At 34.5% G+C, this 26,582-nt stretch overlaps 2 protein-coding genes and 3 pseudogenes across 21 annotated transcripts; 3 read left to right on the top strand and 2 right to left on the bottom strand.

Annotated features, from left to right (window-relative positions):
- Positions 1 to 6,116: 6,116 nt before the first annotated feature.
- On the top strand, positions 6,117 to 9,840 carry SKL2 (shikimate kinase like 2). The gene is made up of 8 exons (XM_022876095.2): positions 6,117 to 6,365; positions 6,944 to 7,134; positions 7,214 to 7,408; positions 7,742 to 7,803; positions 8,045 to 8,111; positions 8,199 to 8,317; positions 8,795 to 8,971; positions 9,608 to 9,840. The coding sequence occupies exons 1-8, from the start codon at positions 6,159 to 6,161 to the stop codon at positions 9,733 to 9,735; spliced, it is 1,146 nt and encodes a 381-aa protein (XP_022731830.2). The 5' UTR covers positions 6,117 to 6,158; the 3' UTR covers positions 9,736 to 9,840.
- A 543-nt stretch (positions 9,841 to 10,383) lies between these two features.
- LOC111275954 (inactive poly [ADP-ribose] polymerase RCD1-like) lies at positions 10,384 to 16,403 on the bottom strand. 17 transcript variants are annotated; one of them, XR_016329005.1, is made up of 8 exons: positions 16,239 to 16,403; positions 15,032 to 15,196; positions 13,582 to 14,852; positions 12,571 to 12,812; positions 12,186 to 12,283; positions 11,231 to 12,108; positions 11,050 to 11,145; positions 10,384 to 10,970 (listed from the first exon to the last, which is right to left on the bottom strand). XR_016329005.1 is itself a non-coding variant. In XM_022861618.2 (8 exons), exons 3-8 carry the CDS (start codon positions 14,727 to 14,729, stop codon positions 10,908 to 10,910), a joined length of 1,833 nt encoding a protein of 610 aa, XP_022717353.2. In that variant the 5' UTR covers positions 14,730 to 14,852; positions 15,032 to 15,196; positions 16,239 to 16,403; the 3' UTR covers positions 10,384 to 10,907. The 17 variants fall into 17 exon arrangements, 12 of the variants coding, with proteins under 12 accessions (XP_022717353.2, XP_022717382.2, XP_022717368.2 ...); XR_016329007.1 differs by having other exon boundaries at positions 12,186 to 12,244; XR_016329008.1 differs by having other exon boundaries at positions 12,186 to 12,244; positions 15,032 to 15,174.
- Positions 16,404 to 17,927: 1,524 nt separating this feature from the next.
- LOC111275947 (uncharacterized protein At1g32220, chloroplastic-like) lies at positions 17,928 to 21,145 on the bottom strand (annotated as a pseudogene). Its single transcript, XR_016329013.1, has 7 exons — positions 20,513 to 21,145; positions 20,287 to 20,389; positions 20,121 to 20,199; positions 19,937 to 20,002; positions 19,363 to 19,493; positions 19,156 to 19,280; positions 17,928 to 18,744 (listed from the first exon to the last, which is right to left on the bottom strand). The product of XR_016329013.1 is annotated as an uncharacterized protein At1g32220, chloroplastic-like (transcript).
- On the top strand, positions 20,887 to 24,930 carry LOC111275941 (uncharacterized; annotated as a pseudogene). The gene is made up of 9 exons (XR_016329012.1): positions 20,887 to 21,073; positions 21,125 to 21,243; positions 21,528 to 21,599; positions 21,714 to 21,820; positions 21,928 to 21,983; positions 22,091 to 22,264; positions 22,557 to 22,668; positions 23,376 to 23,666; positions 23,820 to 24,930. The product of XR_016329012.1 is annotated as an uncharacterized LOC111275941 (transcript).
- Positions 24,931 to 25,079: 149 nt separating this feature from the next.
- Positions 25,080 to 26,376, top strand: LOC111288078 (dolichyl-diphosphooligosaccharide--protein glycosyltransferase subunit DAD1-like; annotated as a pseudogene). Its single transcript, XR_016329011.1, has 4 exons — positions 25,080 to 25,184; positions 25,678 to 25,763; positions 25,846 to 25,889; positions 26,162 to 26,376. The product of XR_016329011.1 is annotated as a dolichyl-diphosphooligosaccharide--protein glycosyltransferase subunit DAD1-like (transcript).
- The last annotated feature ends 206 nt before the right edge of the window (positions 26,377 to 26,582 follow it).

The raw sequence follows: 26,582 nt of genomic DNA, 5'->3' as shown, positions 1-26,582 counted from the left end.
ACCAGAGAAATGGACCCCCACTCTCCCTATCGGCACTCCCCTGGTGCCGTGCGTGAAAGGGTAGTAGGGGGGGGGGGGGGGGCTTAGACTTTTACAGTGGACTGGACAGGACATGCAGAATGAAACAAAGGAAGAACCGGCTGTCTTAATTTGTAGCATGATGTATTTGCTGATGCCACGTTACTCTCCTCTCTTATTTTCTGCCCCTCTGCATGGTAGCTTTTTAGCAATTATTTCCGTCATGATTACACACCTCTTCCCTACTTTTCCCTTTGTTTTTTTTTTTTTTTAAATTGACATTAGATATGCTGAGATAATGCATATTTTAAGACATAATGAAATACCGCAAACTTATTTTACTGTGTGGAGGAGAGCTAGAGTTCGGCTCCAGCTGATCTATTTCCCGAGCCATATTGTTGGCTTGAGGCACGTGCGAAGCACATGATGATTGATAGTGCTAATTAATTAAGAAAACTAAGGGATACTATAAAGAATTTTGGAAAATTTTGGAGATTGAACTGAAATTTCAGCATTATGCCGCTTTATGCAAAATGTGTTTCGGCCATAAATCAAATAACAATTGGAAGAATCGAATGCCTTGAGACAATTTGCATGACTTTTTAAAACAATACTAATCACCTTGATCGTGGCAAATCAAACAGCACGTTCGTACTTAAAAGAGATTAATTAAGTTAATTATATATGCATAATTGCACAAACATGCATTTATATGATTCTAATTTTTCTACCATGGAATTTCCTTTCCGACACAATCGCGAGGGTATTGGCAGTGCTATGCTTAAATTGTCAAACGTCCTCTCGAACATTTCTCATCCAGTAAGAAACACTAAGTTATCACTAATCATGAATAATAATAAGTTTTTAATAACTTTAAGCTCATAAAATAGACATGAAAGATGAAGGTTGAAAGGAAAAAAAGAAACACTCATGAAAATTCTAATTACAGATAAACTTTTAGGATGTATTTGGTATATAAAATTATGATAAAATATATTAAGATAATATTATAAATGAAATTAAATTAAATAATATCATTCTATTTTATTTATCATCCTAAGCATCAAACATAATCTTAATTTCTAAGATTGGGTTCGATTCATCAAAGATGAATTTAAGTATAGCCTTGATTTGATCACCCACACTTTTTTCCTCCCCATCATGTATAATCATATTGTGATTCTCTGAGTGTAAGCTCCCCACATCATCTATTTAGATAGTCCTTGATTTGATATATTCCTGAAAATATATAGTTGAAGTTTCACCAGTTCATTCATGAGTATTATGACAGAACAACTTTTCTTTCCCTTTATTTTATAGCTGAAAATTTAGAATTTGAAGAGCCCTAATGTTGATAATAATAGGGTATTAATTAATTCTTCTTTGATGGCCATAACTAAATCAAGTTAGGTTATTTTATTTCAAATGTCAAACTCATAGAAAAGGGTGCTATACTTCCGATTTAATTAACTAACTACTCTTTTGATTTGAGGTCACCAATATGTTGATTAGTGCTAATAAAATTCAATAAGGGAAAGTCAATTCCCTTTCAAAAAAAAGAGGGGAAGAGTTCATTCTTATCACTCACTGCTGAACAACAAATTCTAATCTGTAATGCACTTGAAAACAAAATGTCTTATATGTCTAGTATGATGGAAACCCTGAATCAAATAGAAGAGATTAAAAAAAAAAATCCCCAAGATCTCACCTCTATCTATTTAATTAAAAGTGTCCCCAAACTCTCTCATAACAACTATACCGGGACAGTAAGTTTGATGCTAAAATTGTGTGAAAACAAGAATTATGGCAACCCTAGGTAGCATATGCCACATTGTCACATTTAATTTATAATATAAACATGTTGAAGAAAAGAACAAGTATATGTCCAAATAGGATTAATTGAATAGCATTGAATTGAAGGAGATAGGCCTTGGGGTAATATTATATATGTACCTCCTAAAAAAGGAAGAAAGAAAAACTCAAGTATATTAGTACCATTGTTTATTCTTTTCGACAATTTTCTCTTATTGAGCTGCCATTACTTCTGAAATGTCTCATATTCTTTAAATCCCTCAATGGCCCCAACTATCACTATAGGCAGAGTACCACAGTATTAAGTTTCAAATTGACCAAGGCAAAAGGACATTCAACTCACTGTTTGTCCTACTAGTGCATATAGCACAGTAGCAGTACCCAATGCCCTAAACAATGACCATATTCAATGAAATGGATTGGTCATAAGATTTAAAAGGTTGGATAAGAAAAAGGAAGCACACTCATCCACCTAAAAGCATAAATCAGGTAGATGTTTCGAAATTCAAAGAGCTGGAAAAAGAAGAAATAGAAAAGGGAAAGGTGAGAAATAAAGAGCAAGTGTACAAAGACAGAGAAGTATCAAATAAATAAGCAGTGCAGTGGTGGTACAAGTAAAACAATAGACAGAGACTGAGGCTAAATGCCTTGAGCTACTCAACCCACATCAGTATAGGGAAGAGGGGCCTCACTGTGGGTGGTTTTTTGTGGTCAGAGTCAGATCAGATCAGTAAATTCAGTCATTCATTCATTCATAAAATCATAGCTGCATTGCACTCAGCACCAAGCACTGTCATATGCACGTATATTCACAAACACAGTCCACAGAATGTCAAAATAATTATTTTATCATCATTACACTATCATTCAGTCATTCATTCTCGGTCCACGACTTTTACACGTGTCAACATTAGGTTGGCTTGATGTGGACGACTAGAGACCCTGCCAGCCATCGGATTTATGGGGTTCTTGAGTAAGAGGAAAGTGACTTGTGAGGCAGCGACGACGACGCTATTTTTGACGTACCTCGTTGTCAACTCCAAAAATATTTATATAAAGAGAAAAAAAAAGCTTTTTCCTTTTTTTTCATAATTAAAATTATTGCGGTGATTGAGTAGCTCGAGAACTTTGGCATGAAAAAGTTGTAGTGAGTGAGGACCCGTGACATACTGTCACTGCAGGATGCATGGTATATTCATGCAATAAAACTTCTTTTATTGCATTTTGTAGCATTTTCTATTTACAACTAATTAATTATTATTCGTACCCGCCTTCTAGTTTTTCGTTTTTTATTTTTTATTTTTTTCTTAATTAATTTCTCCTTCAAATAAAACTCCATTTTTTTCTCCAAATTTTGGCCTTTTAGATCAATCGAGATCATCCAATGCCAATTTCAGTATGTTTTGAGAGGCTGTCGGTAATCTATCAATAAGTAATATGCATTTTGATTTTACAAAAAAATCAATTTACACAGCAAATTTTATAATATTTTTAATTAAAAATTTCAATAAATTAGGCAGATGAAACAGATAAGTAAAAAATATGAAAAAATTATTTAATTTTATTCCTTGGATATATTAAAATTAATAATTAAAAAAATATATAATTTTTTTTTAATTTCATATTATATAAATTAATCCTTCCTTCATGATTTTGAATTATTATTATTTTGTTATAATTTGCAACAAAATGGGGTAAACCTGTAATATGTTATGGTGAAGGAATAGATCAATAAATTATTAATTGTGGTCAAAACTCAAAATAGTTAGTTCAAAATTACTGACTACAATCCCAAGAATTTGATCTTTGTAATACATTTATTATTATAATTAGAAAATTGCAGCTATATTATTACTAGGCAAAAGCACATTGGTCCAACAACAACTTTATGTGTTGGGTTTTCAGATTTCGTCCAGCATTAAATAATTTTGACCTTTTCTTTGGATGCCAGCAAATGTGTTGTTGTTCCTCGAACCCTGCAAATATGGCTGGATACATCTGTATGCTTTTATTATTTCCACAATAAATTTGGGATAACAGTGTAAACATTTTACCGAGAGCTGAACCCTCGTTTGTATAATTATTTATTAAATTTAACAAAGATTACGAATAATATTTTAATATAATTAATTAAATGAATAAATTAAAAATATAAAAAAAATTATTCAATTTATTTATATTTTTAAATATAATAAATATAAGAACATACTTTTAAGGCACTAATCAAAATAAATTTTAATATCAAATCTGAAGTAAACTAAATTTAATAAAAAAGAAAAATAGAAAATAATAAAGCGGGGTATATATAAATTGAATAAAAAATAGTAGATATTAATGGAAAAGACAAAAATAAAAGAAAAATTATAATACTAGAAAAGTAACAAAATCTTACAACAAAGGTATCTGTTCCCATTCATTCTCACATAGGAAGTGTACAAGTGTTTTTTTTTTTTTTTTGGGTTTTTTTTCTTACAACACAACGTAAAATAAGGCGAGAATCTCGCGGGAGGCAACGGCATCATTCTTCATTTCCATGAGAGGACAAAAAGCATGTCATAATAATAATATCCCCATAAATAGAATATATATATATATATAGTTTTTATTTAATATTAATTCACACGTGTCAAAATGTTGGACCCACACGACACAAGGGAAGGACACGGTCAAAGACATACGGTCACTATCACTCTATCAGGATCAATAGGAAAAACAGAGGGTGGGGTAGGGAAAAAAGGGCGCGAGAATTGAGGCAAAATCATTTTGCAATCCATTGCTTTATGATTGACCTCTCACTGACAGCGCTGTCAGTGTAGCAGTAGCAGCAGAAATACAGAAGCAGAAACCCGGCAACAGCCGAAGTTCTGTCGTTTCATTCATCTAAATCTATTACGGGTAGGACGGGCAAAGTGATGGCGACCATACCTTCCTTCCTTTGCCCTTCCAAAGGGCAGTCCTGTCTTTGTCTGCCCTGCAGTACTCAAAACCGGCTACTACGTACTATATACTTGTATGACTTTGCTCTAACGCAGCTAAATATAGAATTAAAACCCCTTTCAATCTTTGATACAATCAAAACATTTCTTTATTGCTCTTAAATTAAATTAGTCACAGCCTATGTCTTCATAATATATAGGAAAAATTATGTCATATTCTTTTTAATTTTTATGAGAATTAAAAAATCATTAAATATTCTATTAATGTGTATATATACAATAATAAGACATTAAGTCTTATATCTCATATTCTAAGATCAGTTATAGGAAAAATCAAATAAAAAAATCAATGAAGGATTGAAGTGAGCATTAAACACTTAGAGGCTGTTTGCTATGTTTTCTATTTACTACATCTTCTCATTAAATAACGTCTTTGAAGATATAATTTCATATTGACACCAAAATAATATTCCAATAATGAAATATTATCAATATGGCAGATTTGATATCCTCTTAGCAAGTTAAAGGTTAAAAAAAAAAGAAAAAGAGTAGTGTTGTTCATTCATAATTAGGAGCTTTTAATGCATGGTGAGGGCATGATGTGACAAATGGATAAACATTTTATCTATCATTCACTCTCCCACTTTTCCACCTATTTTTTGTTATTTGCCCATATTTTGTTTAGAAAAGAAATCAAAACCCATCTTTTTATTCATTTATAAGAGACCAGCTGTTTGATTCTTTTGGTCTTTATTTTTATAGATTTTTTTTAGTATGAAAAGAGTAAATTTGGATATTTGCACCATCTTATACAAATACCAAGGATGACTTGAATTGAGATTATTCATGCAAAGACTTCAACCTGAAAAGGCACACAACAAAAGTATCTTTATAAATTATAATTACCATGCATGTACATAAAATGGCAATTGATTTTTGCCATTCTTCTTTATATTTCTTTACTCTGAACCAACAAAGGTAAATATGTAAAGATGCTTAAAAAAAGTGTTCTGTTCCCTATCCAAAAACGAATGCTTTCTATTTTGATGATGGTGATAAGTCGTAACTCATAAGCTCTGGACCTCTTTGAACTGGAATGGTTTCTAATTTTTTATCTTTTTTTTTTTTTTTTTGTAAAAAAAACTAAAGCCATTGGAAGTCTTAAGCTTGTTTCTGTCTCAGCCCACTTCTTACCTCATGACTGAAGCCCAAAAGTTGAGAAAGCTGGTATTATTAAACATCCAACAGACTTGATATGGGCTGAATGTTAAGCCCAAGTTTAATAGGCAGAACCCAACTTCAATTTGTTGGATTGAGCCTATTACCCATTAGTTCAAAGTATCGTCTCTTATCCACTTTGTCTCTCTCTTTCTTGATCAGATGAAGTAAGCAATGGCTGGTGCGTTTGCAAGAGCCAGTGCCACGCTCTGCTTCTTATCGCAAAATCCAATCAAAAGCCTTCATTTCTCTACCGGAACACATTCTTTTAACTTTCCGAAACCCAAAATTTCTGCCTTTAGATGGAATTCTGTGAGACGCATCAGCCCACTCCATGGCTTCTCCTGCTACTGTTTTGACACCACCACCTCCCATTATGAGGTCAGAAAAAGAAACTTCTTTCTTTTTTTTTTTTTTTTCTTTAAGTGCGATGTGTTAAGTTGTAAAGTTTTTTTTGTTTTTTGTTTTGTTAATTCAGGCTTTTGATTTTGGTCTCAAGTTTCAAAATTTCCTTTTATTTTTTTTGGTCTTTTTTGTGTGAAGTTGTAAAGTTTTTTTTTTTTTTTTTTTTGGAGTTTAATGTGTGTAATAATCCAATTAGGAAATAAACAATCAAGATTAGAATCTAAATTCTGACAATACGGATACAATTGGGTCACTAGAAAAGCATATTCTTCTTTTCAGGAAGAGAATGTTATAGGTATAGTTATCAGTAAAACCAAATAACTATGTCTATCGAATTCTACTTGTGCCATTGGGATTCATTTCTTAGATTGACTGATCCCCATGTAAGATAAAACTTCTATATTGACAATCTCTTGAAATGAGAAGGAAACTTTGCAAAATGTCCGTCCATATGTGAGTTCATGAATTTGAGAATGTTCTCTTTTGATTTCCCAGTCATTTTTACCATATGGGTTTGTTGTTGGGCCATACTTATTGCGTGGAGCATGTTACAGTTCTCTGATGGGTCTTCTGAAGTGGAACTAAGGTTGCAACTTGGCAGCCAAGATGTTCAAAGTGCCAAAGATATATTTGTGGATGCGGATGGTACTTCTCTAACTGTTAAAGTACGGCAGGCTGGATCCTTCATCACACTTTTAGATACTAATAGTCTGTTTGAGAAAATAAAGCCTGCTGAAACAATATGGTTCGTGGAACTGAGTATGAATGAACTTATACCATTATAGATCGTTGCACATTTAGATTTACTGTATTGTCTTGAACAGGTATATAGACGATGATCAACTTGTTATTAACTTAAAGAAGCAGGATCCGGATTTGAAATGGCCAGATATTATGGAGTCATGGGAGTCATTGTCAGCCGGTTCTCTGCAACTCCTTAAAGGAACATCAATCTACATTGTTGGGGATTCGACTGAAATTAACCAAAAAGTCGCTCGTGAACTTGCTGTTGCTCTTGGGTATTTCATCTACGTTTCACCAATCCTGTTACATACCTTTGCTTCTTCTTCTTGATAATTGACTTTCTTATTTCATGTGTTCTTTTTGTGAATCTTCCTTTTCTTGCATGTCATCCTAATTTCAGCAGATAGAAAAGGAACAGTCCTTGTTCCTCAAATTAAGTTTACAACCTTCAGTAACATAGTAATACTCTAGGTTAAGTTATTAAAAGCAAGAATTGTATCGTTTCTTTCTTTACTGTATCTTGATTTGTGGTGGATGATTACAAACCAACTTTTATATCATATGTGTCCTCTGTCCTAACCATTTGATTGGTTGGTATGATTTTTTAGGTACACACCACTTGATACAAAAGAGTTGTTAGAAACTTTTGCCAAGCAAACTGTTGATTCATGTGAGTGCATTTTTTTTCTTTTCACTAAGTGTTGATTACTAATCATTAAACCTGTTTCCCTAAGGCCCAAGAGCATGCACATGACTGAACCTCAATGGTGTCCCGCATTCTCTTTCGTACATAGTTATATACGCGCATGATACATGTTAATATGAAATGACTTCAAGAGCTAGTGGTCTGCAAACTCAAAGTGGTATCGCTTAAACATCTTACAGCTATTAATTAGTTTGATCTGTTACAGGGGTGCTTGCTGAAGGCTCTGACTCTGTGGCTGAGGCAGAAAGTGCAATATTAGAAAGCTTAAGTAGGTAAGGCATGTACCTTTATTAGTTTTAATTTTGTTTGTCATTAGATACATATAAAAGGCCTCATTTTGGCTTTGCTTGTTGCGGCAGTCATGTCCGGGCTGTTGTTGCAACCTTAGGAGGGTCACTTGGGGCTGCTGGAAGGACTGATAAATGGAGGCATCTTTTTTCAGGGTTTACTGTCTGGTTGTCACAGACTGAAGCTATAGGTAAATTTGTGTTTGCCTTTTATCCATTTATTTATCTCAGACAAGCTACTGCGATCAGTATTTTTCTTTCTGCTAAGTTGTTACAAACAATTTTGGGACTGATTGATTTGCACATGGACAAACTAGGTGAAGGAATCCTCTATTTTGGGCATTTTTTTTGTAAAAACAAAAAATCAAAGTATTATCTCCTAAGTCAACTAAAGGTTTACTTTAAGCTATCGTGATATATGCTTCAGGTGCTTTAAATATCTGACTTTAGCTGGTGATAAATAAAAAACTGCATCCATAATTAACTGAATTTTTGCTGTTAAAGTACTTTTAACTGTAATTAGGACCTTAATAATTCTAGGACCTACTGGATGCTCCACGTCTTGAGTCTGGATAAAGTGCTTATATACAAAATTTCAGGCTCATGGTGCACATAAAAAATAGCTCTACTAGAATGGTTTTTCTTAACTCCTGAAGTTCCCTATGCAGATGAGGATTCAGCAAAGGAGGAAGCCAGAAGGCATATTCAAGATGGTAGTCTTGGCTACTCCAATGCAGATGTGGTTGTGAAGCTCCAGGGTTGGGTTGCTGACCATGCCAAAAGTGTAGCTCAGGCATCCTTGAGTGCCCTCAAACAGTTAATTCTATCAGACAAGAAACTTCCAGGTATCTGTCCATCAAATTATAAGAGTCCATAAATAGAATGCGTCTTGTGCAAAAGCTGACAAAGAGTAAAGAAAAGATATTTTTAGGTTGTGGGGGGAGAGGGTTGATGGAAAGGAAAGACTGAGAGGGTGTCTCTTAATCTCTCTCCTAATCTGAGGGTATAGCTGTAACTGATATCTGTTGACCTGCATACTAAAGGTAGATTAGGCAGTGATGTCATCTCTTTTCACCCACGTCTTGCCTGTTTGTGGTTAAAGTTTTTGATGAAGGCAGATGTTCCTAGAACTGTATCACTATTGAATTGTGTAAGAAGAAATCATAAACTTACCTTCTTCCCATCCAATTCAACAAGTGGTTGAGTTTAAAAGCATATTATTATAATAAGGTAATCAAATGAGAAATATTTGACCTTAGAATAACTGTGAGACAGCATCCTCTCTTCATCTACTTTTGCAATGTTTTCTACCATGTAATGTAGCAGAACTAGTCCTGAGACAAGTACATATGATATAATATAATATAATATTATACAAAATGAAAGACACTAATGTATGACAGAATCAAGTATTTACACTTGGTCAGCCATTCTTAACCAACCTGTGGCTCATTATTGTTTTCTGCTTTGTTTTCTTGAAGGTAAGAAGAGCCTTTATATAAGGTTAGGGTGTCGTGGGGATTGGCCAAACATAAAGCCACCGGGATGGGATCCATCAACTGCAACTGGTGGTATAACTGATGTACCACCTGCTACATTGCAAAATTGATTAATATACAGCGAAAATAGTAATCAAGTAAGGGATATTTTACTGCTTGATTCTTTTTGTCAAGTTACCTAGTTTCAATGTAATTTTCCTTGGAACTTTTTATGAGCTTTTATCTACGGTACATTATCGCACGAAACCGAGAAACAAGAAATGGGATCGAAAAGAAAGAATCCAGGAGGACGATATTTTGCTTTAATCAAAGAGGGCTTTTTTGTCTACAACCTTATGGATAAAGCAAGAGATTGGACCATCATTTCAAGCCTATGTGGCTTATGCCCAGGCAGGCCCATGGGCAATGGGAAGCTCAAATTTTACACAATCTCACTTCAGCACACTTTCTTTGTTCCCGACCCAAGACGATTGTTAACAGAAGCCTTTAAAGGATGAAAAAGAACAATTTTTAAGAACAATTTTTATGAGCTCCACTGACAGATAACAATTCATATTATTATGTCCTATAGAATATATAAAATATTTTATTCATACTATATTTTATATAAAAATATAAAATATAATTTTTTATTTTATTAAACTTATTTATGATTTTTTTAAAAAATTTAAATTATTTATTTATATCATTTTCGAATTATGTCACACTTCAATTATTATAGTCTCATTAAATAAAAGAATCATCAACAGAATCAGATATGAACACAAAACTAGATGCAAATTTCTAACGATTCATGCCATGAACAACCTTCAATTCCACTCTGAGTTACAAAGACCACATCTGCCCCAAAAGACACAAGGTAGGGGAGAGATTTGCTTTGAAGTTCGACGCTACCCCCTCTTCAATATTGAGTGTAAAGTTGTAAACCCCTAACGAAATCGCGTTCAAGTTTTGATTACAAGATAAAGATGGAGCACATCCACGTTATGTAAAACTAAGATAGGGGCTAGGAAGCCAGTTCAGATGAAAACAAGTCTTAAGTTTAAGCATAGCCAAAATACTTGCTACCAGTGAGAAATACCCAGCAATTACACCATTTATAAAAAAAAAAAAAAAAGCAGATCTAAGCCGTACAGTACATTCAGACACATTCTCATCATGTCGACGCATTTCTATAACATGCACCAAGGGACAGAACCCGATAGCACCAAATTAAATGACTGCAACACCTTCGAGGCTACCATGCGGCACAACATACCATAACAAAATAAAAAATGGTAACTCAGAGGCTGCCAGGCGCTTTCATGTTCTGCTTTGCCACCTCCAATTCATGCCTAGATGGTATCTGCAAATTGCCAGAAAACTGGTTGTAGTGCTATTACATTGCAGAGCCATTAATACATGCCATAAAGTTTAAATCATACCTTGCATTGCAAAGATGTTATCGTTGACCTCAACAAAGAATCTCCAACTATCAATCTCAATTGCTTGACAAAATCGTCACGACTTATCTTCTTTGCCTGATGAAAGAAATAATAAAGAAGAATCAGAAACCTTATTTAAAGACAGATGGAAACTATCAATTAAACATATTATTGAGCATACCCTGAATAGTTCATAATGATTAGCAACTTGGTCCATATCCATAGGAGGAATTTTTTTTTGGATAGCAGCAAACAACATAGGAAAAGGCATCCAAGGGGATTTAGGGGTCTTTGAAGTATTTGAACCCAGGCTAGGATCATTTTCTTGGGATCCCCCTGAATTTGGAGTTTGGTGATTAATACTCCCCTAAATGACAAGAGAATATCAGCAGTACACACAAGTAAAACTCATAAAAAATATATATTATCAAAACCACCATATTCAGGCTGCAAATATCATGAGCAAAAAGGCGGTTTGAGTTGCTGTATGACATAAAAACATAGGAATAAGGACTGCCTCATGATGCAGTGACTCAAATTACTCTCTTCCATTTTAACATTATTCAACATTATTTATCATATAAATACTATAGAAACATGTCGCAGCCTATCACACAAAATAATTTGCTAAATCTACAGCTTCAGAACACATATTTCAAAAGTTAGCTTTGAGAATCTGAGTGCTCAAACAGCAACCATCTGCTGCACACTGTTGCAAGACGAAAGTGCAGACAAATGAACCAGTAGAAACCTAGCATCTTTCAGAAACTCAGGACCTCAACACAAGCAATATGCTGCTATCTTGAAATTTTTGCAGATTGGTGGATATTTTACAGCTATTTGAAACGCTTGCCAAACAAAATAGAATTCCTCCCATTTGTGCAAAAATCATAAACCTCATAATGGCAGAAAAAAGTATCCATAAGGTCTCAAGAGACTGCCTTCTGACCGAAGACAAAATCCCACATATACACAACTAGGTGAGCATCCGCCACAGAGTAGGAAGCAAGCAATGGTGAGCATCCGCCACAGAGTAGGAAGCAAGCAATGGTGAGCATCCTACTTATCATTACAGTACACATCACGATGTTCAGCTGTATAGAGAACTTAAAAAGCATACCACATATATTACTCACCAATTCAACCATGGGTACCGGTAAATGACCTTTAGGTCCTTCCGAAGATGCAGTGACGCCTGAAAAAGCATGATTAGTCTCACTTCCAATCAAATGCCCTGTCAGAAAAACATTAACTTCAAGAGCTAAAGAACTGAAAATATTTCAAGAAAAAAAGAAATATATGATAGTCATAAAGAATTTGCAGAAGACATAGCCAACTAACTCATTGAAACAGTAGTTCACTCAGTGATCTCTTGAATGAAAAAACAAAAAGCCCCATCAAGAGGAGATACCAACGCGTCATGGAAGAAGCCTTGTTTCTTAAATTAACAATGTTAGATGAAAGAAAGGATGAATGTATAAATTCATCAACTAAACAGCATCCCAAGGAGAAATATATCACCTTTAGCATTGGAGGAGAGCTTGAAACTAATAACAAATTCCGGATAAATGTGGGTGTTGATATTCATATTCCATACAATATAATACTTTGGATGCTGAAGATCATCCACTCCACTATCAACATCCTCACTTCTAGGAAGACATTGTCCACTTCCAGGGCGAAGAAGCTCCATCTTTCCCATTATTACACGACATAATATCATGTACTGCACTCCCTTTTCATCAACATCACAATAACTTGCACTGTACACATAAAAGATAAACGTTCAAATCAAAATCACCACAGTATGGAAAATAAAGCTCGAATATGTTAAATGAGATAAATAAGGAAAAAATTCATCTGGTTCGGATTCTAAAAACAAGTGACAGATAAAGGAAGCATTGAAGACAACAGACAATCACTAGCCAGTGGCAAATGTTAAAGAGATCAAAATGTTAAAAGAGATTAAAGATAAAAAAAAAAGAATGTAAACCTTTATCATAGCAGCAAGAAGTATGCATACAGTGTAAACCTGATAAGAACGTGAATCACAAAATGCAACATAAAATTTTCCCTAAATTTCGGTATAGTGGAATCTATAAACCTATTAATGCACAAGGTAAGATAATGTACCCTTTTGGGACAGTTAACACAAGGAGTAGAAGAAAAAGACAAGAGATGGTTCAATATGGTTCAATTTACTACATTCTAAGCACCTAAACAACCAACGCTCATTATAAGGTAAAAATGGACTACTAACTTCACCATTTTCCATGAATTGCAGAAAAGTTCTTCATGTGTACTTTATTTCCAAAAGGCAAGGTAGCTCTAATCCTTTTGTAATCACAAGGACCTAATCATTTACCTTTAGAGGGCAAGAAGGAAAGGTACTTTTCTTGATTTACAAATATTACTCCATTAACAAATTAAAATAGAAGCTTCGCAGCATTTTCTGAGAAGAAAAAGCAAACAATAAAAGAATTGCATATTCAAAAAGTGTTCATAGCAAAAACAATTTAGAAGAACTCCAACCAGGCATTAGTAAATTCTGCTGCAGCAAGATGAACACCAGTGCCATATATGTGTGGAATTGCAGAAAGATCACAATGCCCAAGCCCATGCATCATGATGATAGGCAGTGCTGCTTTAGATGGAGCAAGCCAAGCATATTGAATATTTGCATTCCCACGATATTTCTTCATAATTTGAAGCTGCTTCTGGAAACGCTCTAATCTATATTGCGTATTGGAGCAGGGTTTTACATAAAAAATATCCACACCTCCACAAGGGTTCATACCCATGAGAAACATCTTCTCAACAGTTGAAGAATCCAACTGTTCATCCAACTCTACATCCACAAACTCATTTTCAGGGACTAAGTTTATCCTTGTCTCTTGAATATCCTCGACAGGTTTGCTGGGTTTTGCATCAGCATTCCTATTACAATTATCCCCAACTTCTACTGCACAAAGACTGGAAGCAGGTTTCTGAGCCATTTGAAAATGTCTAACCAAAGAACTTGACTCCCCACTACATTCCTTCAACTTTGATTGCTCAGCACCATTAATGTCAATCTCAACCTGTACCTTAATCTCAGGGGGGACAAACGATTCACTAAACATGGATTCTTGATCATTCTCATATTCATGTTCGCAAAACTGATATGGTTCATTTTCTGCAGCAAAAGTCTCTGGGAAGAAACAACCATCAGCCTCATCAATCCAAGCAATCGGTTGTGTCTCGCCAGTTTTCTGGTCCAATCGAAGCATATGCAAGAAATCTAGCACAAAGGATTGACCATCTATCTCAAGCTCAATAGCTGCCTTCTTTGCTTTGAGATCTTTCCTAATTGAGGCAATGAGATCCTGGGGAAAATCAATCCATTCATCTTTCTTAAAGAACATTATGCGCTTTGGAATGCCTGTTTTCTTAAAATTTGAATAGCAAAGCAGCAAAGATCTTTTTGAAGGATAACCACAACTGACAAATTTTCCCTTGCAGTCCTCTAATCTCCTCCGCTTGCCATGTTTCTGGGATGATAAACTCATGCCGGGCAACTGTGGTAATATGACATCTGAAGCTACAGGAAAATATGTTGCATGCTGCGTAGCCCGCTTTCTCTTCACGCTGTGCAGAACCCCAGGCTTACTATCCAATACCATGGCGTTCCGTGTTTCCATTTCTACCTAGATCAATCCCTATCAACAAGTTTAAAACCAAAACTTCTAATGTAAAAACGAATATGAAATCTAGCCTTCTATCAAACCCAAGGAAACTGTCTCCAAAAAGTTGATACACAAATCCTGAAAAAAAAAAAAAAAAAAAAAGGTCAGGACATTAAACAACACAGATATCAAGTCACACTAAGAGGAACGTAAGTAACAAAATTTCAGACTGAAAACAGCCAGTTCATCAAACAAATGGATCAAAGCATATGAAACCAAACTCATTAAAATCGCTATACAGCAAGAGGAACACATACCTAGAACCACAGTTAGCGTCGCTCCCGTACATGTTTGTGTCGCACATGTTCATTTTATACATGTTCCTCATCTTTTTTCTTTACAAGATTAATTCACAGAAGAGAAACTCACTTCCTTATTTACTCTAAAGTAGCCCTGCCTCCTATTGCATCAAATAACAGCACCTAAGAATATTGTGGCAAAAAATCTTATAAAAATTATGGTTCAACAATTTTTTGGTTTCTTTTTATAAATGTTCAAATGTATAAAAGAAATGCACAGATTTCTTCTTTTTTTTCTTTTTCTTTCTTTCTTTCGAGTTTCCGAGCAACAAATTTTACAGATCAAACATCACGTTGACCTTAAATAAACCAAAAAATTTTCACTAAAATCACAAAATTAGATGGATCAGAGTAAAAAATATTATTATTATTAATCACATCACATAAATCTTAAAACAGGACAAAGGTTGACCAGAAAAAAATGAAAAAATTTTAACAATATAACAAAAATAATTACGAAAATCTGTAAATCAGAAGCCCCGTTGACCTCAAAAAGCATAATTAAACAACAAAAACTATTCCAAAAATTTAAATCTTCGCTGATTCCTGTCAAGAAAATTGAGTAAAAAATAAACGAAACTAAAGAAAATCAAGATGCAGAATAATTTCTCGAGATCAAAAAAACTAAAAGGAAAAATAGAAATTAAAAAATCGATCTAAAACATATTTTCTCCAAATTAACAAACTACTTGTCTTTCTAAACAAAAACAACAAAAAAAATATTTCAAAAAATCTGGTAATTTCTCGTAAATACAGCGAGATCGAAAAAATTAAAAAGAAAATAAAAAATCAACGTAGAATATATATTCCCAAAATTAACAAAAAAAAAAATCATTGGCCCGAAAAACTGAGTCAAACAACAAAAAAAAAAAAAAGAAAATTAAGATTTTAGGAAATCTTGTAATTTCTCGCTAAGACTGCAAGATCGAAAAATTAAAATGAAATCATAAAGCATATTTTCTCAAAATTAATATACAATAATATATTTCTTGATCCCTAAAAAAGCAATATTTACAGAAATCAACCATCACAACAATGAATCATCAACAAAATCAAGTCAACGCCCCGCAGATGCCAAGATCTGGCCAATCCGCACTCAAAAATCCAAATCAACAAAAAAAGAAAAAAAATGAAACCTAAACATAAAGAAAATGAAAGATATTACCTGCGGATGAGATAAATTGTGTAGTGAATCTTTTTTCAGAAGAGAGGGTTTTTGTTTTATTTTTATTCGTTTATTTCTTATTTCTTATTTTTGGATAAAGGGAAGGGAGAAGAAGAGAGAAAAAACATAAAAAATCTAAAACCCTAACTCGAAATGAAATACGACGCCGTGTTAAACACGGCTCTTTCTCTTAAATCATCAACGTTTCATCGCGGGAGAGTGAACGTACACTGATCTGTCACCGTGTCGGTTTTGATTGGATCCATATAAGATGTTTATTTGATTAATTTTAGATGGAATTATTTAAAATTAAACTAAATATCTTATTTTAATTTTATTAATTTTAAAAATTTATCGATTTTAAATCGATTAGTTTATTAATTAATCAAATAATAAGATATACTTAAATAAAATTATATTTTAAATTTATGACTTTTTATAATTAAAAAATTTTAATAAAATATTTAAATATGAAAGCATTAAATTAAAAAATTTAAAATGAAATGATATGTTCCTTGCATCTTTAATTTTATATTTAAATATCTTATGTTTTGATTAAAATTTTAATTAATTTTTTTAAAATTATTTTAAATTAATAATAATTAATTAATTAATCAAATTAAATTATTTCGATTAATTAATAAGATTAAAACTTATATATAAACGCTATTAATTGACTTGGTAGTTACAAGGAATAAAACTTTTGATTGGTTTGGGTGCCGAAGCGTTAGTTTTCGGTAATGAAAAATCATTCAAAAGGCGGTTGTTACGAAGCTTTACCACGTGCCATTGAGATTGAATTTGTGTGGCTCAAAAGACATTTCTTTCTTTTATATCATAAAAACCCTCCATTTGTGTTGCATTTTAATTTTTTCAGTTTATGCATATGCTAAATATAAATAATCTATAATACTATAATTTAATTAAAAATATTATGCATATAAAATAATTTTAAATTCATAATCTTTAAATATAAATAAAATTTTTGTATCAATTGATTCAAACATCAGTTGATATATGATTTATAATTTTGTATCGACAAGGATAAAATAATTGAGAGAAGGTGGGTCCAATTGAAAAGAACATACACTTCGTGAGGAATCTTTTAATATTTGATGAGTTGTCTCTTGGCCAAACCCCGAAAAAGGAGAGGGTCCATTCTATAAATACTAGTACTAGCAAATACTTATTTGCTAATTTATGGTTGTTGGGTTTTAATAAATTTGGTTTCGGACTTCTAGGTAAAGGCCAAGGTCCCAAAGCAACGAGAAGCTTCCTTCACCTAAAGAATACATGTTTTACACATAACTGGTTTTGTTAGGTAAGGAATAAAGATGTCGACTAAAGCTTTTTTATTTTCTCTGGTTGGATGCTGATTCTATAGAAAATAATTGTCCGAGTCAGCTCAGCATCATCAACTTGTTGCCCAAGTACTTGGCCAACAAAAGAATCTTGTTGCCCAAGTAAACGACTCGACCGACTCCAGCCGAATAAATTCTACGGAACACTAGTTTCTTCTTTTGCCGGCTATGACTATGAATACCAAAGCATCCGATTTTGCGTATCAAAAAATAAATTTAATAGTCAACATTTTATTCATGTAAACCGATATGCTTTTTGATTTTAAGAAATAGTGGGGTCAGATTCTATGAATTTTTTTTATCGTATTGTTCACTCTACTAGATGTAGTTAAGTAATTTTTTTCTTCTGATGCCCGTAGGAGAAGGCAAAAAAACTAGTATAATGTGGAGTTAAAAACAAGAAAAGAATGATGTTTATGGTGACAGAATAAGCAAGAAAGATAATATTTTACAAGGAGAGAGGGACTGATGGAACTTTTATTGGAAGCAACAAAAACGCAAAAGTAAAGTTTGTGGGGGACATAAGAGAATGGATGAAATGATTGTGGTGTGATGGGCGTTTAGTGTTGCAGTCCTTGCAGTCTGGTCTTTCCCGAAGCTCAAGCTGTGACGTTTCTGTGGGGGACATTGGATGGTCTTGGTCTCTATTCATGGTCGTACTTTGGGAACCTACCTTTGGGCCTGCATTTCGAAATGGCATTGCTACATTGGGCTAATTGCTGGGTCTGGCTATGCGGCTTCAGATTGGGAAACCCCCAGCCCTTATTTACATGCCCGTTAGATGTTTCTGACTGTTTCTTTTATTTGACTAATGCCTTTCTTTATTAACATGTGGAGAAGTGATTCAAACCTCCACTTTTGCAGTTTTGCTGCAGCTTCCTTGATTTGTTCAATTGTGAAAATGCCGAAGAAGTCATCATCTTTTACTGCATTTATGACTGCGTATGCAACATCATCTATGCTAACAGATGGAGCCAAGAGCAGATCAGATGAAGGCTTGGTAAAATTCTTTGCAGCATTAAGAATTCTCTCCACTGGTTCCCAACCAGATCCAGTGGAATCTCAAAACCATCCGCTCTTCTCTTTCCATAAATGAAACCTGGTCTTAGGACAACACCTGAAGTCAGTAAAAAAACAGTTAGACACTCAGTAGAGAAGGATTAGTACAGAAAATAGAGGAAAAGCGAAGAGTGTTGATCGTAAAAAAGAGGTCATCTAAGCACATAGCATTAGATACAACATGTGGACGTGGACATGAGGCATTGATGATAACACTTCTTCAGGAGTTCTCACTTATATGCTACCAAGTTGGCTACTCTCCCCCTTTTCCCTTTCCTTTGTGGTCTTAAGACTAGTTTCAAATAAGGTGAGTGCATTAACATTTTTAAGATTGCTTGTTCTTCCTTAAGTGACTTTTGACATATGTGATTGCCCCTACCAGCTAATTGTTTGCAAGAAATTTCTATCTTGCAATTAGTTCTAAATAATCAGACAGGCATCTAAAAATCTTCCCAAATGTGAGCAAGAACCAGTAAGGTTAGTCATTACAAGTTAACAGAGTTTGGATATTTGAATAGAACTTCTGATTCTGCTTTCCTCTTTCCTGTGAAGTATCCGGATGATAGCAAAAATGATGGTAGGATGTAATCATAGACTGAGATTAAGATAAACTTAGGAATCCCTGCAAGGAAAGACAGAAGACATAAGCAAGAATTTAACTTAATGGTTTAATTGGCTATAACTTGATCACTGGCAATCCTTACCAAAATCCTTCGCATCATTTACAGCTACGACATTAGCCTTGCCATTAATTCTCTTCATTTGTTCTTCAATGCCAAAACCACCGAGAGTTCCCCAACAAGTACTTCATCTCAGTTTGCATAGAAAACATCTTCTATGTAACAACAAAATGAATTGTTAAATTGCATTCACTGACAAATGAGGAACAAGATGAATTGTTAAATTGCATTCACAGATAAATGAGGATAAACTAAGAGTCTAAAACTAAGATGAACGGAACATCAAAGAAAGATTTTGTATAAACCAAAATCCAAGGCCTGTGGTGCAGCAATGGTCTACTCAAAGGGCAATAAGACCAATGCAAAACCTATGCAGCAACAATGGAGACATATAGCTCTCTCTTTTCAGTTGAAAGATGAAAATTTTCTAGCGATATTACTTCTTGAACTTCTAAAAGATATTAGCTATCCATTCAATGTAACAACAATTACCAAGTCTACAAGCAAAAGAGTTCTTCAATCTTGAAAGCTGTGGGACTTTCCACATTAATAGAAATGGTAAGATGCTAAATGCTATTCGAGGGAGAAGAAAACATGCCTGATATCCAATTAACCTGATCCACCCGAGAACCTGGGTTAGTCGGACCCCCTGACCTAATGAAACAATCAAAGTTTAAGAATGCAAAAAATTATGACAACTGTTTCAAGTATGCAATAATTTTAAGCTCTCAATCATCACTCACAAAAGACAACATAAGCAAGTCAAATCAGTAGGACAAATTTTCTGACCTGCTTAGTCTTATATACTGCAGCCATGCATATTGCAGAGCCGACAAAACCACTTCCACCTAAGACAACAACCTAATAAGGAAAGCATGTTGGTGAGTAATCTGTTCTTATTAACATCCAAAACATGCAGAGTTTATCATAAGTCCCGCCCAGACATACCCGTTCGCTCTTGTCATCACGTACAAGGTCTATTGTGGTTGATCTTGAGTCATCTCTGATTCCTGCTTCTGCAAAGCTACATTTCACACCAAACTTGCACAAGCTGCAATCACATTAAAAACATAAAAAAGAAACGCTTTCTGTTAATATAGACTTCCAAATAACATTATAGTAAATATTATTATATTCATGAAGAAAATAAATATTTGTGTGAAAGATGAAGGACCTGTTCAGAGGAACTGAGTTGGGGCGAGTTGGTAAGGAAGCTGCGCTGCTTAGAGAAGGGAGAGGAGGGGAGCTGTAACGGCAAGGAAGGCACGAAACGACGTCATGTTGATGCAAGAGGAAAGAGGGAAGCAACAAGCATCGATAATCTCGGAGAAAATATTGCTCGCATCAACTCCTATGCTTTAAAATTTTTGAAACCTGAATTTACCATACTATCGCCGTTTTTTGCTTTTCTTTCAAGGTCTTGGATGTACTTTAGGATGGTGAAGAGGCTCGTTCGTTGCCATTTGATCGTTGAAGGGTTTAAAAGAAAAGGAAAACCAGTTTTCTTTTCTCTCAAGTCTCAGCTTTGTCAACTCACTCGCCTCTCTTATGGAACCGGTGTTAGGGTTTGAAGCAGAAACGATTGCGGCTTATAATCTAGAGTTTTCGTCATCATCCACATCAACATCATCCAACGGCTACAAATTGGTGCCGTGGTTAAACTGGGCCGAATGGGAATCCGTGAAAAACTCTCTCGTCCTCTTCTCCGGCCAAGATTTCCTCTGCTCTCTCAAGAGTATAATGCTCTCTCCTCTATTATCCTGATTTTCTTTGAAAATGCTTTTAGCATTCTCATAAAAGTTTCTAATTTTATATATCCACGTGGCGAAGGAGAGGATGTTTATCAGTTGTGATTGATGTCACTGCTTCAATCATTGAAATTCAGTGGAGCGATCCTTTCTTCCGGTAACCATTTTAGATATGTTAGTATAAAATATGACTCGACCCAATATGAATACGTATGAAAATATTATCGTATAAAATTTTAATAATAATTATATATAAATCTAATAAAATAAAAAATTATTTTTATTTTTTTATGTTAATATAAATTATGACATAATTTTGATATAAAATATAAATATAAGAATTTTAATATTTTACGTAAATTATTTATTCATAATAATATGTATTTTACATTTAAGATTTCCTTTTTTGTTTAAGGACCTATGTTTTTCTTTTAATTGTAGAAGCGACAAATTGCAAGCTGATTTGCATTCAGAACAAATGCTAGCTATGTCGGATTGTACGGCACTCGTGAGGTAACTGGGAAAATCTTGGGGTCGAAAGTGAAGAGAAACGAAGCAATTCGTTTACAAAGAAAGGTTGTGACTTTCTAGTTTTGTGTTGACATGTTTTGATGTTAATCTTTGAAGGCTTGTTAACTGTGTCATTGAGAAGACACGTAAGAGAAGTGGGATTTCAAATGCTGTTGCAGCTGATGCAATTGGTATTCCACGTAGGCTGATTGATGTTCGTCATGGTAAGCAGTTTTAATAATTAATATGGAGTTTGTAGTTCGAAAGTTGTTTTCTTAGAAGTAGACTCAGAACACGATTTCTTTGCTTCTTAATGTTGGTTTGATTGCAGAGGGTTCTCACCGTGACCTCCCGACACTCGCAATCGTTCGGGATTCCTCGGATGTGGTAGGCTCTTAATTTTATTTTCTTGTTCTCTTCATCATCGTTTTCTTACTAGCTGTTATTTTCTTTTTCAAGTTTATGACTTGTTCTATGATTCTTACTAGTTTCAGGCACTTAATTGGTTGAAATCCTATTATTGGGAACCTCAGAAGAAGCAAATTCCATTTCAAAAAGATGGAGCTGTTAACATTAGAAGAGAAATCAAATCCAAACTCAGTGAATTGGCTTTCTGCATAAAAGTTAATCAGGATCCTGAACTTGGATCTTTGCTTGTCAGCGGAAAAGTTGCTTGTGAAGTATTTCTTTCTCTTTAGTAGTTGACGAAATGTTACCATTAGAGCTTTTGCCGCTTCTTTCACTTTTCCTTATACCAATACTTTGATGCTAAAAGATTGATTTTTTTTCTGTAACTAATGTAAGTCTAAGTGATATCTTCCATGGATTATTTATCAGACAGTTTTTCTGTCCTGCATCAAACATATCGTGGTTCCCTTGATATATGTTGGGCCAGATTATCTGTTGCCATTTCATAATATTTTCCTTTCTACCCTTTACGGTCTGTTCATCTGAAAATAGCATAATTGGCGTCATTTATTTCTTACAGGTGGCAGACAGTTCAAACACCTTTGTGGCCGCAGTAAATTTTTCTCACTTATGGCAGGCAAGGTGCATTCATCCCAATCTGCAGGTAAGATATCCTCGTTAATCAGTTACTGTTAGGTGCATATGGGACAGAAGAAGTATGATGCGTGGTATTAGAAATCAATCATTTGATTATACTAGTCTTTAGTTGATCTGTTTGGAACTTGTTGCTTCATTTGTTTCAAATGAAAGAAGATTGGAATTGTCTTCCCCAAGAAAGTTCTTCTACAGGAGTATCAATTATTAAAGTAGATGATTCTTTTAGTATTATAGGCCAAAGAGAAGTTTATATATTTGCACCCTAAGTTGAGGCTTCAACTTTTCCGAAAGCTTTTAAGTGGTGAAGTCAGTTTTAGGTGAAATATACTTAAAGTACGGCCATAAATTCTCTTTGTCCCTGTTAGTTTCTTTTTCTTCCTTTTCTCCTCTTTCCTTGCTTAGCTCAAATGTAGAAGATGAACAGCATATGTTTTTCATGAAAATGATATCGCATCCCTGGATGCTGGATCCATAATGGTTTTGCCTTGCCATTAAACATATTGGGATGTTGACTGTCACATTTTATGTGCCTGATCCATCAAAAATTAAAAAAAAAAAACCAAAACCGTGAAGGGTGTATATGCTATGCAGAATATAAATGTTTTTTCTGTGTGTGTGATCTGACTGGAATGGCTCGTGGAAAATGTACAAAAAGACATTTGTTCATGTCTATAATAAAATTATACTTTTTCTGATGGGCGTCTGTTTTTTCAGGTCCTAAGAAACAGATTACCAAAACCTTGAAAAGTCTTGTAAGCTTATATTGTACTTCATCCTCAGAAGTAGTATCTGTGTTATTGGAATTCTTGCTGAAGGCTTTAGATTCTTCAAGCGTCCTGGACCTTGCAAAAGAGTCCCAAGAAGGCCAAGATAAACATGCTTCATTGCATGATTGGCAGCTTGTGATAACAAAATTTTCAAATAAGGAACCAGAATTGCTTCTGGCCCTTCTTCAGAGGATTCTTGATATGATTGGGACAAAGGAGGCATCAAAATATGAAACAGGTAAATAGGTAATTAATGACTCGATTGTATGTCCCTTTTGAATGTTACCTATGTCTTTGCACGCTGTCTTCTAGCATATTGAAAGACCACTAAATAATTCGACCTGTATTTACCCTCTTTATCTTTTTTTTTTCCTTCCTGATTCTTGTTTAGAAGGTCATCTGACATCATCGGAGGGTAAAGAGGAGGCTTGCCAAGTGGAACATCTTTCATCTTTGTTTGCATGGCTGGTCAGACACCTTCTGGAATTAAAGCCTCGTCACAGTAAAGGAAAAAGTATGTCAAATGCAATTCTAATGAAGCTCCTGCGGAAATGTCTCTTGGTGTCATCTTTTACTAACAACCATCTCACGGATTCAGCCCTTCATCTTGCGCAGCTGGTTGAAAACAGTGTTTTGATGGAGAAACTCAACAAACTTCGTTCATTAAGTTTGTCAAGTACAGAGGTTATTGAATAAAATTCTTCACTCGAGATTTCAAATTTTGTTAGTCAGGAAGAGGAATCTATCAATCAAGCAGCTAAGAAGCTAGAACTAGTTAAACGTCACCGTATGAATAGCATGTTTGTGAAAACAGCAGATGATGTTAGAAGTTCAAACGGATGGGTTGTGGCAAAATCATGGAAACCATGTCCTCTTGGTATGCTGCCTCGTGCTCTTAGGTCTTCTGGTAGTATTCCAGTGCTTGATTGTGATAGTGACTGCCAAAAGGATACAGAGTTAACGGAAGGGAAGAACAGCCGGGAACTTAACCGTTGTAGTGGCAAGAGAGAAGCTGGTGATGATATCCAGTTGCTGGATTTCTCAAGCCCCAAAAAACTAAAGGAAAAGGTAGAGAACCTTGAATCGGGTGGCAAAAATTTTACTTCACCAGGCACCTCTGGCCATCTTATGATGGATGGGGTTCGGAAGAAAGTTGGGGAAACAGAGCTCCAGGCTATTGCTTCTGCTGTAAGGATTTTGGTACAGAAACTGCTCAGTGTTGTTGCTGTGATCTATTCAAAATTGTATTCAAAGCTCTATTCTAGTTTTATTTATCTTTTCTTAATCGTTCTTTCCAATCCATTTAGTAGACTTTGCCATTGGGAGATGATGAGCATTGTTGTTAAATTCAATGGCAAAAGTCAGAAAACAAAAAAGTACATTTTCTATCAAAGTTAAACTAGTTAAGTGGAGAAAGTTCATTTTTTTTCTTTTTACTTTTTACAAATTAATTGTACTAAACTACTATTTTGTTATTTAAAATTAGAATGAATTGGTCGAGATTGAATCTTGAGATCCAATCATGGTTGACCGAAGAGAGCATACTATTAGAGCTTTTGCCTCTTCCTTTCTCTTCGATCTGCTTATGCTGCCACTCCTGTCATTCTAAGGGTCCATCTCCTTCCCTTCCCTTTTAACTCAAAATTTTTTGTTCCAAACCTATAATTTCTAACCCCCTTTTGTTTTGTTGGGGGGTTTCTAAGTACAGACCATAGATCTATATATGGGTTTTGCAGTCATTACTGCTCTGATTCAGGTACTTCCATTCATCTTCATAAATCCCTGTTTTCCTAGTATACATATTTTTTGCTTGACGTTTAGTGATTGAAAATGTATTGATTTATTATTCAGTGTTTTCCAATTCTTTGCTTTCTCACTATATTTCACACATTGTATCAGTCTACCTTGAAAGTGCACTTAAAAATAGATTAATTGTGATAACAAACTAAAACACAAGTATATATTGAATGAATGAATGAGTTTAAAAGTAATCATACTGAACATTTTGAAACTCCATGAGCACCAGCTTAGAACAGAATGTAAAAAGATTGCTGACTCTTTAAATTGTTGGACCAAGGTCATGTTTCTTTTGATTTTGCTCTGCTACCCTTTATACTTCTTCATCCACCCCATGTTGCAACCCCATTTTTGTTTGAGTAGGTTCTATCCCAATATATTTAATTTTAGTTGCTTTTATGTTCAACAACTTGTTCCGTTCCTAAATCTTTGCTTCCACCGAGGGTCAACAGGTAGATTACATGGCTGTCGTGGGATCATTTCCTTTCAACTCATTTCTTTGTGGAGTGCTTTCTTGTGTTGGATACCGTCCTTGCTGGTAAGTGGACTCTGTATCTTAACTCTTTGCATGGTAAAAGACCTATTCTGATTCTGACACCGGTTGGTTTCATTGGATACAGTTTGTCTTCGAATTCAAGTGAACAAAGAGAACAAGGAATTCAAGGCAAGCTTTTTCATTTTTCCTGTCTTAGACTCCAGTAGTTACCAAGGCAAAGGAGAGAAAGAAAAAATCGAATGATCGTCTCATCCTTCTAAATTCAAATGATTTCAGTTGTTCAAATCTTCCATTCATCTCAACTTTAAACAAATGGTTTTAAATTGCCTTAAAAGTTAAACCCCACAAAATAACCTGTCTTATATTCCAGTAGTATGCATAGGAGTGAACATTCTCTGCGTGTTAAATCCTTAAGTTGATAATGCTCATATGGATTGCAGCATCTACCACCTCAGCGAGCTTTAGCAGATTTTGTTCTTTGCAACTTGGTGCTCCATTTAGTGATCATCAATTTCTTTGAAGAAATCATGCATCTAGGTTTGCTGGACTGCTGTTTCTTTCGGCTTCTGGCGGTGATTCATAGTTGTAGCATGAAATGAAATTCTTAGGTTGTTATTATTAGCTTATGCATCAGCATACATGAAGAGTTCCGAAATTACTTGGAGGGAAACAAAGGAAAATTGAGTGTCAATTTACTTGTTCTGATTACTCTCCGTGATTACCTTTTTGTACAAGGCATTATAGACTTTGGATCTCTCTCCTGTGCACGGTCTGCAAATTCTACCCGGAATTTCTAAAGGGTTACTCATAAAATTTGGTTTCAACTTAAATTCTGCTCAAGTTACTGGCTCATGGCTCTTC

This window comes from Durio zibethinus, chromosome 17 (genome assembly GCF_047325235.1).
Source record: "Durio zibethinus cultivar Kanyao isolate XHJ-2024 chromosome 17, ASM4732523v1, whole genome shotgun sequence".
Taxonomy (NCBI): domain Eukaryota; kingdom Viridiplantae; phylum Streptophyta; class Magnoliopsida; order Malvales; family Malvaceae; genus Durio; species Durio zibethinus.
The sequence above is the reverse complement of the archived record's forward strand: the minus strand, read 5'-3'. Positions and strand labels throughout refer to the sequence as shown.